This window comes from Suhomyces tanzawaensis (assembly GCF_001661415.1).
Source record: "Suhomyces tanzawaensis NRRL Y-17324 unplaced genomic scaffold CANTAscaffold_7, whole genome shotgun sequence".
In the NCBI taxonomy this organism is placed as follows: domain Eukaryota; kingdom Fungi; phylum Ascomycota; class Pichiomycetes; order Serinales; family Debaryomycetaceae; genus Suhomyces; species Suhomyces tanzawaensis.
In genome coordinates, this window is record NW_017963642.1 from 741318 (window position 1) to 761609 (window position 20292).

A 20292-nucleotide genomic window follows, 5' to 3' on the forward strand; every position below is an offset into this window, starting at 1 on the left:
TGAGCAATTTATGTTCTATGTCCAAGTTCCAATATCATTTTTGAACGTCAATACCTTTAAAGGGTTGTAGAAATCAATAATGTAGTAGGTTTTCTAGTACGTATGTGCTGTGTGGCGATGATTTTAGTCAAAATCACGATATTTGCTCACCTATATCATTTCAATATTCATTAGATAGAAATAAAAGTATAAATCATAAATACACAGATGAAGAATAGAAGTACAGATACGGACAATAAATATGTCTCGTGTCGTCTATAAAGTTAAAATGATTAGTCATTAATAAGTCTATTTTTGAACATGACCGCTAGAAGAAGGTGGTGGAGTTTGTATTGTATTTTCTGAAATTTCAGATTTTATGTGTTCATCATCCTTTCTTAAATTCAATACCTTCGTCGCATTGGAATTGATTACTTCGTCTAACGAAGAGTATGCTGAATTCCTTGAATGTCTAGGATCAGAATCAGGTTTCGTAACTCCACCTTTATTCTGATACAAATGTCTTTTGTTCTTTAAAATATGACTTGATTGTCTTGATGCATTGGGTTGGCCGGATGAGTAAATGATAGGGTTGGCGTACGGTTGTGGTTGGTACATGTTGTTATTGGGAACATACTCCTCATTCATGATTACATATTGTTGATGCACTGGTACTTGTACCATCTGATCCATTGACCCACCATACATGGCACTCTGTGGTGGTTGAGGCCAGTAGTCTGGCTCATGGCGCACATAATTGTAGACCGGGCCCTCAATTGGATGTTGGTAATATGAAACTGGTTGAACGGAATGGTCGTAGTATTGCGGTTGTTGGTTGATTGATGGTGGAAAAGAAATAGAAGATGGAGTAGTGCCATGACGAGGGAAACTGGTTTGATACTTGGCAGAAAGTGGAGGTGGTTGAAAAGTAGGAAAGAACTCATCAGATGCAGAAGCTATTGGGCCATATTTAGCTGATTTTGGTTGTTGTATAGGGGGCAAAGGGGTTTTCAATGGTTGGGTTTGTTCAATGAGATATTCGTCATTGTATGCCACTTGATTAGTAGAAGACAATGCCATGTTGGGTTGAGTAAACACTAATGGATCAACGATAGAATCATAATTATCCTCTGTCAAGTTTCCATATGCTCCACCTGGATGATAATTTGGATCCAAAGTGATATATTCTTCATGCATTCGTGGTTCGTTAGGGTCGAAATAATCAAGAGGAAAATCATCCTCATAGTCTGAATTCGTCTTGTACTGTGCTGGTGTGTCTTGATTCAAGAAGCTATAACCTTCATCTTTGGGATGCACTTGATTGGTGTGTAAGGTCGAGTTTGTTGTTGTGGCTGTCGCTGTTGCTGGATTGGAATAGTCTTGGTTTCTATAAGTTGAAGAGGATGAACCCTCAACAAAGGAGCTAGGAGTTTCTGTCAATCTCTTCTGTCTGTCGATATGATCAGCCAATTGAGTGAACAAATTGGCATTTTCGTCATACTTGAATGATTTTGCTGGTTCCTTATTAGCTATGGTAGTAGGACTTTGACCCAATTTTTCTTTCTTCAAATCACGTTCCAAGGCATCTGCCATTAACTTATCGTGAGGAACGTTAAACCAAAAGAATACTTTCTGTTTCTTTTGAGTTCTTAAACAGGAGTTTTTGAACAAGAACTCCAAGAACTCTGATCTTGGAGGTTCCAAGATTGCATCAGTATCACATTTCAAGTTTCTGAGATCGGAGAAGATTCCCTCTTCGAATTTCTTTCTGTCAATGATCTTTCTACCAAAGTGGTTAAACTTATATACAATACAACGGACGATATCGGTCCCGGTTATAAAGTATAAATTATTCCAGAATACACAACTAACAAAGCCCTCATCGTGGTTTAGGTAGTATCTCCGAATGACTTGATTTTCTTGCCAGTTGGCGGGGGCGGTTGCGAGAAAGAACTTGAGATCTTCGATTAAACGTAATGATTCCTTGACCTCTTCAGTGCTGGACTGTTCGTCCTCGAACTTGACCTTTGGTTTGTTTGACATTAACGAAAGTATGATGATGGTATGTCAGGATCGTACAGATCTGAGACTTAATTAAAGGAATGTCCCACCTTGATCCTTGTGGGTGAGTGTGGGTAGGCAATGGTATGTAGGAAGTGAATGTTGGATGTGACGGATGCGCTTGATGGATGTTTCGAGTTGACCCTTAAACTCTCATTAAATTCGCAATTGAAACCCTTCAAATCGCTTGGGGCCCTTAGCATGGGTTTAAATACTTGACCGCCAAATTAAGTGGTCTTGTCGGTGTTTCAGATCTTGTATGTAAAACACCTCACAAAGCCGCAGTCGTGTGGGGCCGGCGGGCGTCGGTCTAGACCAAACGGGCCTATTATTTGCAGGATCGGCACTGGTGGAGGGACCCCATGCAGGAAGTGGGATTGTTGATCCGCCGTCAGAGCATGTCCGGGTAAACTTCTGAAACACGCTTGCCAGGCGACTGTTTGGGATTGCCTGATATGGGTGCAAACTCCAAGCTTACGGCACGGTTAACCCCATCGCCAGAGACGACAGCGATTGCTCCCTTGTTGTTCGTGGCAGCCCAGCCTGCGGCCACAAAGGATGCTGTGGGCCTCTGCCTTGTTCTGGAACAGGACCGTGCCTGCCATTCACTGCATCGCCCTGATGGGGCAATGCTGTTCGCAGTCGCCTGGAGCTAATCAGTTGCGGCTCGGGTGGCACGCTCACGACCGCTCCGGGTGGTGGGCTTTCCCCAACGGAGCTATGCTAAGCAGCATGTATCACTGGCATGCTTGTGCCTAGCATACGCAGAACATCCCACGTCATGGTATAATTGTGCCTGAACCTGGCTATCTAGCCCATCTCATCTCCATTGTTAACGCAGGACCCATCGATGTGTGGTGCCATTCTGAGTTCCAACCTGAAACAAATTCCCCTGGTGCATAAACCCCCCAGGGCGAAAAAGGGACCCGCTCGCAAAACTAGAAGAAACCTGCCTAATGCGGGCACCGAGACCCCCAAAACGGTATTACCGTCTTTCCGGGTCTTGACTACCGCCCTCAATCTTGATCTCGATTGTCTGTTTATCTACCAGCCTCCGTTTGCCACGGCACCACCGCCCTGTCCCTCCATTGGGGACAACAATGCCACCGGCATCCGAGCCAAGCACGAGTTGTTGCTGTTCTTCGGCAACCACCACTCCTCGCCTTGGAGTGGCCTCCAACGGCTCTCTCGGGTGCTAACCGACACCACGGTTTCAGATCATGCTGGAGACCCCCATGCGTATCGTAAATTTGTTAAGAATTTACCTTTAAGCGACATCGACTTGCAAACCATCACCTCCAGTTTGCCCAGATTGACTTCGGCTCTACATGAGGTGGCATATTTACGGTCGGAATATGTCGGTCCTGGACATTTGCGCCTCCCTGTTTCACCTGTTAACTCAGTTTCGCCTGTCCCTGATGGCGATTCTCTGCCCCTGGCCCCTAACCCGCCCCGGATCAGAAACACTAGGGGTCCATATATAACCTCCCGCAAGGTCTCCAGGTGCTCGACCTGCAAATCCAAGGATACTCCCGAGTGGAGAAAGGGTCCGTTGGGGTCTCGCACCGTGTGCAATGCCTGTGGCTTGTTCTACTCCAAATTGGTGAGAAAATTCGGCGCTCACGATGCAGCCAAAATCTACAACTATAGGGCTTCCATGGGAATGATCCGTATTCTTCCCAACGAAAGGGAAAAGGAAAGGATCATTTCTGAGATACCGTCATTATGACGGTGGCTTGGTTAATGTTGATGTAGGCGGAAAAGCCCTCAGCACGTGTGACAGTGTTGTCGGCTTAGGTACTTATATATCACGGAGTCTGAGAGCTCCATCATAAGTTTTAACAAGTTTGGGGTATTGGATCAATTAATCGTATCCATTTAATTCATTTATCTAATAGCTAATATTTTTTTTGCAATTTTTCTACAATTTTGAACAAAATCTACACTTGAACGAATATTTTACAACTACTAGAAAATCATCGATTATTACCACACGTGGGCTTGTGAAAGGACATCAGTGTCTGGATACCATCGAGAACATGGATCCTTCATTTCAACTCTACATCGTGATACCGACTCTGAAATTAATGAAATGAACTATAGACCTATCATAAATCTTTCAAGCTAAATCCAAGCCATGAAGCAGGGAAGCCAAAAATAAGCAAACCGGATCACTTCAGCTAGTCATAATCACTCCAATCCTTTTTGTAAGAAGAGAGCCAATCAAATGATCCATTAACAGGTACGGAACTTGCTTTGAACGAGTTTAAATCGTTCAATTCAAGATTGGTCATTTTCTGTGCAAGATCTTCAATTCCCTTCTTTTCTGGTTTCGGCTTGGATTGCGATCCTCTTCTAAACGGTGGAATGTACTTACCACCAGCTGAGCATGATCCCAAAGAGCTTGACGTATCATTAAAGGCGTTGGATCCAACAGAAATCGGTCTCCGATTTCCAGAGAGCACCGAATTTCTTCTCCCATTGCCGTGACTACCGTTTAGCCCTTGGTTTGGAACTATGTTTTGATGAATTGACATCATTCCATTTCTAATACTGGCATCTGACATGGAGTCTGGAGTGGTACTGTTAAGCCCCCGGAAATTAGGTTTCTTGAATTGAATTCCACTGCTGGGGGGCTCGGGCTTAGAACCTCCGAGGTCAAAATCATCTTCCAAATGAAATACTTCATCATAATCATTGCTCAAACTTAAATTATCTATCTCCTCGGTCAAAGGAGCCACGACTGGTGATTTCGTAAAAGTTGGGGATCTCAAATACGGTGGAATGTATTTTCCAGTTGAAGAATTAACCGAGCTGATCATATTTGACGCGGGATGTGATAAGTTGTGGAAAGTGCTAGCTATGGTGTTTGAGTTGCTAGTGGGAATCTTTTGTTGCTTCCCAGTTGAGAACAGTCTGGACTTTCTTCTGTTTCCTCCATGTCTACTTGTTTGCCTGTTAGTGTCATATCCTGTTTGATGGGAATAATCATGCCCATTATGATGGCGATTGACGTTCAAATTTTTGTCCCTTGGTTTCCCTTTTTTGTAAGCTTTCTTCCATGATCTTGGCTTTCTTCCTTTTGTTCTACTATCGAGGTTTCTGCTACCACCATGTCTTTGATGAGAGCCGTTTTGATTGCTGTTTCCAAACCTTTGCTCACCATATTTATCCATGTAATGATTGAAAACCGACTTAGGAGTAAAGAAATCCTCTCTGTTGAACTTGTTATTACCGAAACGTCCATTATTCTGGGATGATTGGTTATATGACGCCACAGTGAAGGGCTTACGCGTGTTTCGAATGTTTCGGAAATTCGAACCTCCGATCGGAATTGGTTTTAAGCTGGTGTTTGATGAAAGAAGAGCATCTGCCCTATGATTATGAGGCATATGGGGCCCATCAACCAGTACCCTGAATTTTACTTGCTCTGATGGGATCTGCTTATCTTCAATTAATGGAGACTCTGCAGCATCAAAATCGGAAGTAGTTATAATAGGTGCTTGTTTCACGGGAGAAATAGACAAAACCGGTTCCTTCTTGTAGTAAAACACTTCGTCCTCATCTCTGGCCTCAACTTCATCCTCTAATTCGTCCTCTTCATCATAATCACTTCCCCAATATTCTTCATCAATAGTGAAATACTTCAAGGAGTTTAGCTCAGTTCTAAGACTTGCCAAATCACGATTTGTGGGATCGATGTTCAAGCAAAATCTCAAGACCGAAAACATATCACCACTCATGGTGGAGAAAATATCAAACAAAGCTTCACGATTGCCAACAAACTGAAGGAAACGCTTATCAGAGTAGTTGGCTACTTGAAATGGATTTTTGTGGAAAACCAAAGTCAACAAAATGATTCCGACTGACCAAATATCAATTTTGGATGCGTCATAGCTTTCAATCTCATCATCAAATAATTCAGGAGCCATGTACCGCTCTGAGCCGATATCAAACTCAGCCCTATTGGTGATGATTTTTGTGGTAGTTGCCAATCCCCAATCACACAATTTGATCGACCAATCTTCAGTAATCAATATATTCTCCGGCTTCAAGTCACGATGGTAGACACTGTGAGAATGACAGAATTCCAAGGCATTGAGTACTTGGTGGAACACATCCTTAATATCCTGCGAGGTAGAGGGACCCTTTCCGTTATGAATGGCCTCGTATAAATCACCTCTGGAACAGTACTCTAACACTAAACATGAATCGAAATGATCATATAATGATGAGATGTTTGGGTGAGTTCCCAAAATATTGTGGATCTTGATTTCCTTTTGGGCCTCGTCATAAAGACTTTTCCAAATCGAGGCTTCTGAAGGTTTTTCTGTAGTGGATCTAAGCCGGACTGGACTGGATGAAGGTCTCGATGACTTCTTGGTCTTTTTGTAATCCACAGGATAAATGAACTTGACGGCTACGAAACGGTCCCCTTCTTTCGTATCCTTGGCTACCGAGACTAGCCCATAGGAACCTTCGCTGATGTCTCCTACCTTGAGGTATCTGTTTCTAAGTAGTTCACCACCATCGTACCTTTCGTATTCATCCATCATTTCGATGCTAACGACAATTAAAGATGCAATGACTCAATAATGAATCACAATAATAAGATGCAGGGGAGTGTAGTTATATGCTCATAAGTAATGGCTCTGAGGAATGCAATGTAATGTAATGATGCTGGTACCTATGATCAGTGGCTTGACCAGGGTGTATGATTCGTAGCAGTCCTGACTACCAACGGGGCTTTAAGAAAACTGCGTTATGCTTTGGATGTGGCTAAGTATCCGGGAGATAAACGTGGTAGCTCTCTGATCACCTGTGATACGAGAGATTGATCTAACGCCTATAATAGTTGTCTGGTGTCAATGGACGTATGGAGACAATGTCTAAAATGTCTCGAGTCATCAGATCGACATTGGCCTTTGCTGGGGTGGTCGCGACATTTTTGCCTACAGCAAACAGTGGCTTCCCTGTATCCACCGTCTGATCCACAACAATTATGGACGAACAAGTGCCCACATTCTTGGCAGTCACTGGTACCGAGGATGCTGATGTTGCCAAGCAGTATTTGGAACTCACTGGAGGAGATTTGGAGTATGCTGTGACTTTATTCATGGAATCTCAACCGCCATCAACTGCAAACCCTCACGCTGACGATGAACTGTACGCCCAAAGATTGCAGCAGGAGGCCTATGGCGCACAAGAAGAACCTAGAGCAGCCGATACTGCCATTCATAGACACGAGACCTTGGTCGACGGGTTTGGCGGTGGCGGTTTTAACCTTCCTGACATGATCAGCGACCGTCCCACAGATATTTTTGGAGCAGGCAGAACTGGTATTTTTAACCAGAGGTTCGATGAAGAGGAGAACGATTACTACACTCAACGCTCATTGGAGGAGGATAACCCTTACGAAGAGGACGAAGATGAAATCATTGTGTTAGACAGCGACGAGGAAGAACCAGTAAGAACCTCCAGGAGAAGGCAGAATAGGCAAAACAGAGACGAGGAATTGACCTCAAACCAGAGAAGATTACTCAATTTGTTCAGACCACCCTTCGATATCATGTCGAAGATAAGCCTCGACAACGCCAAAAAGCAAGGCCGAGAAGAAAAGAAATGGATATTGATCAATATTCAAGATGCTTCTGAATTCCAGTGCCAAGTGCTAAATAGAGACTTCTGGTCAAACTCGAGAGTGAAGCAAGTCGTCAATGATGAATTCATTTTCATGCAATACCAGAACGATTCACCAAATGGTGTGAATTACTTAAATTTCTATTCTACGAGTGCATTTCCACATATTGCGATTCTAGATCCATTGACCGGTGAAAGAGTGCGTACATGGACCGATGGTGAGGTGCCACAAGCGTCTGAGTGGGTTCTGGAGGTAGAGCAATTCTTGACCGAATTCTCCCTCAACCCCGATTCAAATAATCCTGTGGTCAGGCATGAAGTCAAATTTGACCCTGATGCATTAACTGAAGAGCAGCAGATTGAATTCGCTTTGAAACAATCTATCAGGGATAACGAGGGGAATTCCGAGGAAAATGCTATTGCTTTAGATGAGCAACTGGTAGACACAGATCCTAAGGAACTGGTGGAACCCAAAGATCCTTTCGATTTATTGGTACCTACAGATCACATAGAACCCACGGATGGAGCTACAACTCGAATTCAAGTGAGATTTCCGAATGGTAAAAGATCCATTCATAAGTTTGCTTTATCAGACCAGGTAAGAACTATTTTCCAATGGCTCAAGTTTACCCTCAGCCAGCAACCCGAAGAATTTGGCTTGAGCAGCGATGAAAGATTCACCTTGTCGAACAACGCCCACAAGTCATTAAAATTGATAGAGTCCCTAGATTTGACGGTTGACGAAGCGAACTTGAAAAATGCAAGTTTATTGTTAGAAAAGGCTTAGGACTAAATAGCACATACCTAATAATACATACTCCTAACGAAGAAATGAAAATGACTTAATGTAACATGAAGAGTTGAATGAGATATTCTGAACTATTGAAATATCGGTTCAATGATATCGAAAACTCTCAATGGGTGGTATTGCAGGAAAATAAAATGGTTGGCCAACTGACGAGGCGGAAGAGTACGGTCTTTCAGAGTAGGGTCTGTCTAACCCAAGAATTTTTTGATACTTATTCTTCATCTCGTTCTCTTCTTCAATTCTTTTTAGATCTTCTGCATCATGACTTCTTTCGAGAATTTCGTTTTCAGCATCTTCTGCATTGTCTTCTTTCTCACTTTGCATGGAATCTTCTTCATCTACGGCATCATCCTCGTTTTCATCATTATCTTCGTCGTCAACTTCAACTTCATCTTCAACCTTGTCATCCATAGGATTCTCTATCACGGCGGTTTGCTCATGTAATCCATTTCGCAAGTTGAAAATGTCCAGATCAATCTCACTATCATCCAATCCTTTGCACACATCCAACCTGATTCTCTTCGTAGATGTATCAGTAAGTGACGATTGTGACTCGTTGAATCGTTTTAAGTTATGGAGAATCGCCTTCCTTGTATTCGAGGCTTCAATTCTATTGTTCTTCACATATTGATTATCGAGATTCAAATAGCCAGAATCGTAATTATTTGCTATGATGCTTTTGAGGTCTCTTGAGTTAGAAGTATTTACTAGAGTTTCATCCTCGTAAATCTGCTTGACCTCATTTACCCCTATAACAGAACGATAGTAATGCTTTATGCCCGTAATCGCCACTTCTTCCTCGTTTATGTTATGGTATTCTTTGTATAAGTTGTTCAATTCATCATATGTTTCTTGGACCAACTTTTGCTTTTGTTTAACAAGATTATTGTAATATTGCTTCCAGATGATGGTAGAGTTTCCCAATGACGTATCATAAATCAAATTTGTCTGATAGTTTTTCTCGTTTACTATTGCCTCAAGATTCTTCTTATGTGGCTTAAAGAACTGCTTGAATAAATAGGGGAAGGGTAAAATAGACTCTTCCAGATCAACCTCTTGACTTTCCTTGAGAATATTGTCAAAATCAAGAGGACTCTGGAGGTTTTTGAAGATTTCTTTCAACTCCTCTTCGTATTCATCAAATGACTTCAAGATATCTGGTCTATTAGGAACCATTCCTTCACTCGATAGTATGAGATCTTCTGTGTTGTTCTTAATGTTGTGAATAGTCTCAATTTCAAAGTTGTAGATCTTAAGCCAGTTTTTGTCATTGGCGTTAGCAGCCTTAAGCAGCTTATTTATCTTCTCGATCAACTTGTTCACCCGTTCCAACCTTGCCTGGATATAATCTTTGCCTACTGATTTGAATTCAGCAGAAATGACTGCTTCTAGGTCCATAAGCTGTTTAGGAGTGTACGATGAAATTTGACCCAAAACTTTGGGATCGAAACCCGATTCAATCTCCCTGGAGTCACTCATAGTCTCTGTTGATAATGGCTAGATAGAATGGGTGGAGTTGAGATATTTTATATTGCAAATTGACGATTTCGACAGACAGGGTGCAACACGGCCAAAACGTCGCTCTTGTGACGCTTCGAACTGGACAGTTATACAGACAAACGCTCTTCGTGCAAACAGCTACACGACAGATGAACGAGTTGACTATAAGGCGTAGCGCAGGTTGGCAAGGCTTGGTGTAGATTGTAACGGTGAAGTTTTTGCGATAATCGGATGGTCGTGCCGGGGTGGCAATGGTTGCAATAGTGATACGGTGGAGTATTTAGAAGGGAGTACAGGTTGGGAAGACACTGTGGCGGTATTCGGGACTATATGCCACTGTTCAGCTACAAAAAGTTTACAATATGGCCATGTATTGCAATTGCCGTAGGTGATTGAAACGTAGTTGGAACAGATAGGGGCCGCAGGTGGCCCACCGTTTCTATTTGGAAAAAGTCGATGGTTGCAGTTTTTTCAAGCTCCTCCATAGACAAGAGTGGTCGCCAGTTATTTGTAGTATTTGAAGGATGATTCCAGAGATTTTTCTGTTTTCCTGGCTTGGCCCAAAATGGCCAGGGGTCGGTCAAGTTGTCGATCGCATTTAACGAGGGTGAGAGCGAAGGGACATAATTGCTAATGCCCACAGATTCTAGAGAAGGTACGTTCGACAGGAATAGTGCCCCTTTGTCACAAACTAGTGTCAAATTCCTGGAATGGGAATGTTGCGTAATTGCGTGAATCGTGATGGGTATAGTTCTACACATGATCGATGTTCCATACATTGATACCTTCGTTACATCGTACTGAATACTGGTAACTGGTAACTATTAGTAGTACTATTAATCAATTTCGTATATCATAACCATTAGCGCAGCTAACGGTCTTCGGCCCACTCGTTCTCCCTTCTAATAGCAGCTTCTTCCTCAGGAGTGAAATCGTTGACGATGTTGAACGTCTTACGCAATTCCTCTGGAGACTTGGACTTGATCATCTCAGCAACAACCTTACACCCCGAAATCATCAACGGGGTGATGTTCAAGTAGTTGGCCGCCATAATGATATCGTAGAGCATCTCTTGATCCACTTTCAAGAAGTTTTTGTCCCATTCTTCAACAGGGGTAGTTTTCTTGGTGTCATCATCTTCCTCCTCGTGGAAGGTGGTGTTCTTGTGGTGCTCACACCATTCCAAAACCTTGGATAACACATTGGCTCTGACGTTTGGAGTAGGGATTTCGAAATCCTCGGTTAATCCGTCTGGATTCAAATCGTTGATCATGTTCTTGATTAAAACAGATTTTTCAGCCACCTTAGGGTCGACTGGGAACCTTTCATCCTCAGATGAGATGATGATCACTTTGGGAGATGACATATTGGTATGGTCTTACAAATGTTGAAATTGCTTTGTCGCGAACTTAACCAGCTTCGCGTAGTGCATATAAACCGCTACAAGATTCTAGAAGTGATTACTTGTAAGCACAAGACAAGTTATTTAAATATGTACTAGCTATGGAATCTACTATAAGAAAAGTTTATGTCCATTTGGTATCCAACTGATGCCAACAAAAACTCTATTTACTCGAAATTGGAGTAGATTCCAGCACTGAATTCGTCCAACTCATCCAAGTTGTTGATTTCGTTGACATAGGCATTACCTGAGAGCTCTAGGTTCTTAGGACCATTTCCAAATCCATCTGGATTGCTTAAGTTGTTGATAAATCCTTCAATATCGTCTTCTTCTTCGTACTTAATGTTGTTGTTATCAATAATAATTCCATTTTGCACAGACAATTGGGCTAAGAAGCTGGCTAACTTGAATCTGGTGTTTATAGATTCGAGATCAACAATCTTCTCTTCCTTCAAGTCGGTGGAAGAGTTGAGCAACAACGAAGAGGAGCCTCCTTGAAGATTGACGAGCAAGTTACCATGCAAAGTGTTCAAGGAGCTAGTTACCAAAGTGCTGAACAAGTTGTGGAAGTAGGATGCGTTATCATTGGAGATTATCGACTTAGTTTCGTTGACCAACTTGAACAAGTTGGATTCTGGACTATCGAGTTGGGAGATTAATTCTGGATTGACATTGAGAAGTGATTCCACCACATCGTCATAATGAATCGGAAACAAGTTCTCAGATATGTTGACTGAAGGATGATTCAACTCGTTCACAATGTCTGATAAAATGCCTTGGAAGTCTGAGATCGACAATTCTGATTTAGGGTTGATGGATTCAAAATGCTTAACCACCAAGGGCTCGATCAAAGAGTGCAAGTTGGCCCAGCCCTTGTTAAGAAGCCACCAGGACAAAGAAAGGTATGTTTGTTCAATGATGTAGTTTTCTTGAGGGTTAATGGATTCGGCAGTGGAAGTAGACTTGACTCCCGCCATTAAGATGGCCGACTCCAAGTAGGATCTTCTTGCAAGGATATTCAACTGTACTCTTGTTATCAAAAGCAAACCAGAGATTGCATAAATCAAGGTAAGAGTCCTGGTGATAGTCTTGATCTTCAATAAGTTCCATAACTCGATTTTCGACTTGCTCAAGTAGACCGCTAATTCAGAGTCAGGATTCTGGTTATTCTCAAGTAAGTTCAAGTTGTCGGTAGTCAATTGACTGTTGTCACCATTATTGGCGTTGGGAGAAGGCCCAGGGTTGTTCTTCTTTAACCGTAATGCTTTAGTGATCAACTCAACCGGCAAGCTATCAACTATAGGGGCTGTCAACACAGGTAACAATGCGAGAATTGTGTGGTAACAATCCTGTTGTGTCTGAATGAATCTTTGCTTGATTTGCTGCTTGAATATTAATTCTTGTTTCAATGAGTTCTGGAAGTTTCTGAATTTCTTGACGATAAAGTGGTCTATAAGAAAGTAGGCGGAAACTGCAAAAGCAGAAGTCACGATAAGCTTCCGCTTGTGACGGTTGAAGAAGGATGATAACGACGAGAAGACAGGCATGGCAGTTTGATCTATTTGGAGAGGGTGATACACTAAGTTATGGGGACGGGTGTTGAGACTGTGTCGCATGTCGCGTGTCGCATGTCGGGGGCTGGGGGAACCGAGGTGTGGGGTTCGGAAATCAGCGGCGCCACCAAACTGGTGGTCATGTGACAAGTATGCCATGGGACCCCGTAAAGATCACCAACGGCGATCGACCGAAGGAAGGACGTTGGACATAGGCGATCTAAGACCCTGTAGATCAGATCACAGATGATAATCCGTTTGGTAACTGGGAGTGGTATCACCACAGTCTTCTCATTGGCATTTTTTCTATAGATGATTATGAGGAAGAAGTTGACGTTATTTTGCCAGTACTAGTGTACTAATTGTAGGATAATATGTTATAATTCTTGCATGAGCACTGCAGCGTCGCCTAGAGCTCCACCAATCGCAAGACTGATGTCCTCACTGTGCGGCATAAACTCGGGAACTCCCGTAGACAACACAATTTTATTCGTAAAATTCACTTGCCGTACGCCCCACTAGCATTGTAATCGGAATTCGCAATAGAGGGCTGCCCGCATGGAAGATGGTAAAACGTAACGGAATTCCCCAACTTCAAGCAGTGATAACGGTATCACTTGGGGTTGTGGATGGTTGCTTCATCCGTTTGTCAGATAGTAGGAACTACAATGGCCCAAATCTCGGATGGTTGCCCAAAACCGGAATTCTTTCCTGAAGACAATACGCTATACCCAGAAGCGGGGTTGTTCAGGCCCCAACTCTAACGGACGCCGGTTCCGATCAAAAAGGAGGCTGCAATTAACATGCTGATGGTGGTTCCAACACATTTCGTAACCGACCCCCGGTAGGCGTAATATTAAAATTGCCCACGAGGTTTGGCGCCTGAGCGCAAGGGGAGAATCCTCGCCGTTGTACCGGGCTCTTGATTGGACCGCTAGAGCCTTACGGTACGAAACAAAAAATGGGGAAATGCACTAGTGCCGTTGGAGTGGAGGCACAAAACAAGTATACGGCTCGATCCATGCCTGAAGCCCCCGTGTTCTCCAGTCTATATTGCGCAGTTGTTCCAGTAAATTGACCCGAGCTTCCATGCCTGCATGCAATCGGCGACTGCTGCAATTCTCCCTTAACCTACAGGTGTCGCAATAGGCGGAATCCCAATTGGGCGATAACAATTATTGTTCCGGTCGAGACAAGTCAATTTCATGCAACGTGCGACTGCTTGCGCCAGAAATAACTTTTGACGTCGGATACAGGCGACTCCAACAAACGTGGCTATCAGTCGGTGCATATGCGAAATTGGCAAGCTAGACGTCTTGGCTAGGCATTGCCGAGGACTGGGCAGGGGCTGGGCTGAAGCAATCAGCAATGTCACCATACCCAGGTTGCGACGCTAGGATAGCGGTAGCTGCAAAACTTTGTGCGATGGGGGCGGATTTAGATTTGTTTAGGGGCTCACACTTCGTATCTGATTAATTAATTTCTCCATGTTGGCATGCCAGTGATGAGCGGCAGCGAGGATCCTCGAAGGTAAGCGTTATGCATCTCAAATGAAGTGGCACTCTCCGGACCATGTGTCCCATGGTCCAACTATAAATAAGCATCCAATCCTCGTTATTGTCCAACCTCATCAGCACACCAATCTACCATGCAATTCCCAGCTATCTTCTACTTCCTCTTGGCCACCGTCGTCGCTAAGAACATCTTGTTGACCAACGATGATTCTTGGATTTCCACCAACATCAGAGCCACCTACTACAAGTTGAAGGAGGCCGGCCACACCGTCTACTTGGTTGCCCCAGCCAACCAAAGATCCGGTTTCGGTGGTAGATTCGAGGTTCCAACCTCCAACAAGTTGACTGTCGATGGTGAATTCGGTTATGTCAAGGCCGGTGACCCAGCTTGGGGCCACGAACCTAACGACGACCACATCTGGTACTTCGGTGGCTCCCCAGCCTCCAGTGTTGCTTTCGCCTTGAAGTACGTCCTCCCAGTCCACTTCAAGACCAACGACACCATCGACTTGGTTGTTGCTGGTCCTAACGAAGGTACCAACTTGTCCCCAGGTCTCTTCACCATCTCCGGTACCATTGGTGGTACTGTTGCTGCTGTCTACAGAGGTCTTCCAGCCGTCGGTTTCTCCGGTTCTAACGGTAACAATACCCTTTACTCCGACTTCTTGGACTTGTCTGACGAATTGGAGCCATCCACCATCTACGCCAACAAGGTTGTTGAATTTGTCGATGAGCTTTTCAAGGCCCAAGGTAACAACGACAGAGCCTTGCCATTGGGTGTCGGTCTTAACGTCAACATGCCAGACGTTGGTTACCGTAACGAATCCTGTACCAACCCTAAGTGGACTTCTACCAGACTTACTGGTCACAACGCTTACGCCCCAGACTTGCTTTACGATGCCGACAAGCAAATCTTCAGCTACCACACCAGCACCTTGGATGCTCTCACTGTCTGTGCCAACGGTGACTGTACCTTGCCATCTGAAACCGACATTGTCGAACACACCAAGTGTCAATCTTCCGTGTCTGTTTTCAACATTGACTACGATGCCAACGCTGCCTTGACCGAGCAAACCAACGAACTCTTGAAGCCATTGTTTGCTTAAGCCCGAGTCTGTCTGCGAGCCCGACTTATAGACTTTTTACTTCTTCCGTTACTATTTCTTTCGATTAGCCGTACAATATACGTCTCAAAATTATCAATTGGTAGTCGCCATCATGGGAAACGCAGATAAGAACTTCAATCGCTAGTCCTATTGTCCGGCAATAGTAATGGTTAGATTTACGAACCCCTATTGTACGACTCCTCCTGCTACGGATATTACCCTTATTCTTCGAGTGCGTCGTCTGGGGTCTTCCCACTTTGTATTCAATGTCTCGGAAAGGGTACACTGGACCCGGAAATCTACAGTCCAGCACTGAAACAAAATCTGAATATTCCTATTATTCATATCATTGTAAGCCAATACTTCAATTGTCATTGATGAACAATGGCTGGTTAAAATACCACGCCCACAGAGTAACTGACTACATGATGTAGGAGATCGAGGAGAAATTGAGGCAAATTTCATCAGCAATGATGGCTGTCGCGCATCCCCGCCAAGTCTCCTATAATGACATCTCCTCCGCATTGCTTGCCATTTGCCAATGGTGCCTCTCTATCTGCCAACCCTACTGGCAACCTACATTGCTAGCCAATGCCCCACGCACATGTAGCTCCAGGCGCAACGTCCCCACAGTAGTGTTTTCTCGCCCGCTCGCCGGGCGGATCCCAGCAATTTCACTGTTGCTTTCCGAGTCTTCCAGTCGCACCATCACTACTTATAGTACCAACTCCCTCTAGTGGCCCATCCTGCATCCATCTCCAGGCTCCGACATCCTTGACACATCATTGAAGGATCTTCATTCCGCTATCCGTACCAACTGCGTCTACCCACCACAGCTAGCCCCATCTGCACTTAGTGATTCAGACTGCCAGCGCCATCTCTCCACAGTCGCTCCCCCCAGACCATGCCATTGCTCAAAAAGCTGAGACACGAGGACAGGGACGACGCCGACGTGGCCACGAGAAGAACTCCGTCGCATGCCCGTTCTGTCAGTAACTCCAGCAACCCCGAGGGGTCGTCAAATGTAGTTTCCCGCTCGTCATCCACCAAGAAACCCACCGTCAACTCGTTGGCCAAATCGTCTACCAGACACCGGAGCGATTACCAGACACACAAAAACATAATCAAGCAGGAGCAAGAAGACAACACGGTGCAATCGGAAACCATGAACGAAGAGCCGGACAATGCCCCCAGGGCGCCAGTCAAGTCGGACTCCAACGGGTTTTTGTCTTCGATTCTCACCGCTGCTCACAACGCCGCCAACATCATCAGCTCGTCTATTGACGAGGAAAAGAAACATTCGGACCGCCATTCCCAGGACCACTTGGACTCTCACAGCTCGGCCACCTCCAACACGGTAGCCACCCCCGACACTAAGAAGGACCACTCCTTCTCGCATAAACTAGACTTCTTGCTCAAGCCTGCGAAGCTCGGCAGCACCTCCAAAAGCTTTCTGAGTGAAGAAGGCGAACCCAAGCCCGCCGAATCAGAGAACAGCGATCCCGTGCAAGAACAATCCCAGCATCCTCTGCATCTCACAGCCAACGTTCAGTTCGAATCCGTCCGTGAATCCCCATTGAACTCCCTTGGCCAAGGCGATCTATCTCTTGACGCTTTTGCTAAGAACCGTAACATCAAGTCGTTAGACGCGGCTCTGGTCACTACTCCAGGAGCAGGTATGAACTCGCCTAACCTCAATGGCAAGCGATCCGAATCCATCAGCAGGCGGTTGATGATTACCCCTAATCATTCCAGTGACAACATCAATGATTTGAGAAAGAGCATGAGTCCCGATAGAGTCAATCGCTCGTTGCCTTCCACTAGTCAATTGATGGTTAGTGGTGCCGCTGATTCCAAAAGGGTCCACCGTAAGTCCATTGGCAATGGCAGTATCGTGCCCAACATTCCAGGTACCCCTATTGATGAATCCAAGCGGTCAAGTAATGACTTGAAGAACAAAGTTTCCAAATCAGATGCCAGTGACAGTGATAGCGACATTGATTCCGATGCCTCGGATACCGAGGAACTAGACGGCATTATTGATTATTCACAACTAAAGTTTGCATCAAAGAAGAGGAACAAGGAATTCCACAGAACGTTCAAGAAGTTGCCCCAGTCTGAAAAATTGATTCATGACTGTAGTTGTGCTCTTTCAAAGGATATTCTTGTCCAAGGAAGGATGTACATCAGTGAGCATTACGTATGTTTCAACTCAAACATTTTAGGTTGGGTCACCAACATCACCATTCCTTTGCAAGAAGTTATATTGATTGAAAAGAAATCCACTGCCGTTCTATTCCCCAATGGTATGATTGTTAGAACTTTGCATCATAAGTATGTGTTCGCTACATTCTTAAGTCGTGATGCGACTTTTGATTTAATTACAAATATTTGGCATAGAGTGTTGTTAGAGGGGGCCGATGTGGATACCACCAAGTTGTTCAAAACAAATAGTGGTGTGAGAAGAAAAAGAAACGGTTCTAAATCTACGGTTGTATCTAAATCTTTGAGCAATGAAACATTGGATGATTCGGATGAGTATAGCAGTGGAAATTCTAGTCAAGACGATCAAATGCATCTAAATGAAGTTGACGAAGAGGATGATGATCAGAATGACGATAGCGAGGCTGACGATGGCTCGTTAAGTGGAATTGCCTTGAAAAGACATAAGCGCAACAAGAAGAAATCCGATGAAGAGGACGATGAAGCAGATTCTTCGAGTGAAGAGTCTCCAAAAGACGACCAAGATGCTGGTGTTTCCAATATCGAAAAGAAGATTAGTAGTCATCGCGAATCAAAGGCAATTTCAGGTAATGGAGGAGATGAGGGTAGTGGAGATTTCAAAGGATTTCCAGTTGTTGGTCCATTGACTCATGATCCTACTGAGTTTGACTACCAAAAACAGCCCAATGACACCTTTATTACCGAAGAAACATTGAAAGCGCCTTTAGGTGCCATTTTTCTTATTTTGTTCGGCAATGATACTTCGAAATTCATACTGATTTTGAAAAAGCAAAAGAATTTCGATATCAGCGAACTGGATATCACTGGATTGGGTGCTAAGAATAAAGAAAGAAATTATACGTATATCAAACCATTGGCAGGACCAATTGGGCCCAAGCAAACTAAATGTTTGATTGAAGACAAATTGGTTGAATTTCTGCCAGAGAAGTATATTCTAGTGGAACAAGTAACTCAAACCCCAGATGTTCCAAGTGGAAATTCTTTTAAAGTGCGGACCAAGATTTACCTCAGTTGGGGGCCAGGCAATACCACTAAGATTTATGTGGTTACCGCCGTCGAATGGAGTGGTAAATCATGGATCAAAGGTGCCATTGAAAAGGGAAGTATTGATGGACAGAAGGACTCCATGAAGGTCATGGTCGAAGCTCTTAATGAGATGATTCGTAATGGAAACAGCGGAGACAGCAAGTCCAAGTCAAAGAGCAAGAAGAAGAGCAGAAGCAGAAAGAATACTACATCACAACCTAGGAGCACCGAGCCTAAGGAGGAGAAACCCGAGGCCGGGCCCGCAGCTGAGGGAATTCAGCAGCAATTCTCCAACCTCGTGGTGTCGATTGGTAAGTTGGTGCCTATTCCGTACTTGGGAGACATGGTCACCGGAATTATTGTTTTATTGGCAGGATTAGTGTTGTTCGTCAAGCTTGCAAACAGCGTCACTGGACATGGGTCACTGGATAACGGAATTCAGTATCTAGGAGGAGACGGCTATGTTTCGTCCAAGATAAGAATCAACAACCGCAAGTACCTTATCATCCCCACTATCAGCCCCAGTTTGAACAACAAGGAGATGACGATGGAGGCCGAGGTTAATCTCTGGAACTGGGTGAGGGAACGCAGTGACAACCGATTACATATCGAAAGCGACGAGGCAGGTGGCAGCGACAAGGTTCACCAGAAATACAGTGACCAAGAATTACGAGAGATCGTGAGGCTTGCGCAGATGAAGCTAGACCGATTGAGTCAGAGGCTCGATATCTAGAGCCGGTGCTAGCCGCCACGGACCGACAATATTCGAGGCAGCCTCGTACAGGTCCTCAGGTACCATGCTGGGGAGGTTTCCCCGACAGAACATCCTGACTTCAGTAGTACGTAGTGCAATGCATGCATCCGCGGTACCCCGTAGTGTCCGGTAGCATTTGGGACAGTTGTCGACACGCACAGTAGCATTTGGGCGAGAGGGAGTCTGCACCTATGAGGTCATAAGGCCTCCTGCAGGCGACGACTAACTCAACGTCTCAGATCTTAGGCGAGGTGCCAGTGCAGGGTTGAAGGGGTGTGACAGCCCAGTATGCTGCCCGTCCACTGCTTATTCCCGGCATGCGCATGGCGGTGACGTCTGTCAGAAAGCCAATACCTGCATCTCTCAGCAGGCACCCACTGGCCTCCTGATCCTTGTCGTACTGAGGGAACGATCTTCTGTCGCACCTTAAAAATAGGTCATCCAGGTCCCTGCGCACCTGGGGGCCTCACGGGGTTAGGGTAGATCCGCATCTCAGCTTGGCGCCTCTATCGGCATGAGCACCCGGGCACCTAGAGGCCACCTGGAGGCCCACATCTAGAACCGGCGTCGCGGCCCGTAACCTAACCACATTCCAGGGCGAATGACGCAGAGTTGCCCCAGCATCATCTGGTCTGACACCGCGGAATCATCCGGTGTGTTTCAGACAAATGAGCAAGCATTTGCACCCGTAGATATAAGATCAGT

The 20292-nt window shown here is 44.7% G+C and overlaps 10 protein-coding genes across 10 annotated transcripts; 4 read left to right on the plus strand and 6 right to left on the minus strand.

Moving 5' to 3' along the window:
• Nucleotides 1–202: 202 nt before the first annotated feature.
• Nucleotides 203–2332, minus strand: CPH1 (homeodomain family transcription factor). Its single transcript, XM_020208063.1, has one exon. The coding sequence runs from the start codon at nt 2020–2022 to the stop codon at nt 289–291; it is 1734 nt and encodes a 577-aa protein (XP_020062634.1). The 5' UTR covers nt 2023–2332; the 3' UTR covers nt 203–288.
• Nucleotides 2333–2890: 558 nt separating this feature from the next.
• CANTADRAFT_7972 (GATA-type transcription factor) lies at nt 2891–3769 on the plus strand (the record flags this gene model as incomplete). The annotated part of the gene is made up of 1 exon (XM_020211219.1): nt 2891–3769. The coding sequence occupies one exon, from the start codon at nt 2891–2893 to the stop codon at nt 3767–3769; it is 879 nt and encodes a 292-aa protein (XP_020062635.1).
• A 225-nt stretch (nt 3770–3994) lies between these two features.
• Nucleotides 3995–6919, minus strand: KSP1 (putative serine/threonine protein kinase). Its single transcript, XM_020208389.1, has one exon. The coding sequence runs from the start codon at nt 6594–6596 to the stop codon at nt 4221–4223; it is 2376 nt and encodes a 791-aa protein (XP_020062636.1). The 5' UTR covers nt 6597–6919; the 3' UTR covers nt 3995–4220.
• A 123-nt stretch (nt 6920–7042) lies between these two features.
• On the plus strand, nt 7043–8467 carry CANTADRAFT_23633 (uncharacterized protein; the record flags this gene model as incomplete). The annotated part of the gene is made up of 1 exon (XM_020206981.1): nt 7043–8467. The coding sequence occupies one exon, from the start codon at nt 7043–7045 to the stop codon at nt 8465–8467; it is 1425 nt and encodes a 474-aa protein (XP_020062637.1).
• Nucleotides 8468–8938: 471 nt separating this feature from the next.
• Nucleotides 8939–9946, minus strand: CANTADRAFT_36932 (uncharacterized protein; the record flags this gene model as incomplete). Its single annotated transcript, XM_020208704.1, has 1 exon — nt 8939–9946. A coding segment is annotated over one exon (1008 nt), but the record flags the coding sequence as incomplete, so codon positions are not given.
• Nucleotides 9947–10752: 806 nt separating this feature from the next.
• SKP1 (SCF ubiquitin ligase subunit) lies at nt 10753–11370 on the minus strand. Its single transcript, XM_020206244.1, has one exon. It carries the CDS (start codon nt 11352–11354, stop codon nt 10860–10862), a length of 495 nt encoding a protein of 164 aa, XP_020062639.1. The 5' UTR covers nt 11355–11370; the 3' UTR covers nt 10753–10859.
• Nucleotides 11371–11557: 187 nt separating this feature from the next.
• Nucleotides 11558–12937, minus strand: PEX3 (Pex3p; the record flags this gene model as incomplete). Its single annotated transcript, XM_020210597.1, has 1 exon — nt 11558–12937. One exon carries the CDS (start codon nt 12935–12937, stop codon nt 11558–11560), a length of 1380 nt encoding a protein of 459 aa, XP_020062640.1.
• Nucleotides 12938–14591: 1654 nt separating this feature from the next.
• Nucleotides 14592–15563, plus strand: PHO100 (Pho100p; the record flags this gene model as incomplete). Its single annotated transcript, XM_020206983.1, has 1 exon — nt 14592–15563. The coding sequence occupies one exon, from the start codon at nt 14592–14594 to the stop codon at nt 15561–15563; it is 972 nt and encodes a 323-aa protein (XP_020062641.1).
• A 93-nt stretch (nt 15564–15656) lies between these two features.
• CANTADRAFT_313406 (uncharacterized protein) lies at nt 15657–16278 on the minus strand. The gene has a single exon (XM_020208393.1). The coding sequence runs from the start codon at nt 16086–16088 to the stop codon at nt 15750–15752; it is 339 nt and encodes a 112-aa protein (XP_020062642.1). The 5' UTR covers nt 16089–16278; the 3' UTR covers nt 15657–15749.
• A 450-nt stretch (nt 16279–16728) lies between these two features.
• On the plus strand, nt 16729–19566 carry CANTADRAFT_55631 (uncharacterized protein; the record flags this gene model as incomplete). Its single annotated transcript, XM_020210470.1, has 4 exons — nt 16729–16838; nt 16902–17204; nt 17286–18208; nt 18401–19566. 4 exons carry the CDS (start codon nt 16729–16731, stop codon nt 19564–19566), a joined length of 2502 nt encoding a protein of 833 aa, XP_020062643.1.
• Between the last annotated feature and the right edge of the window lie 726 nt (nt 19567–20292).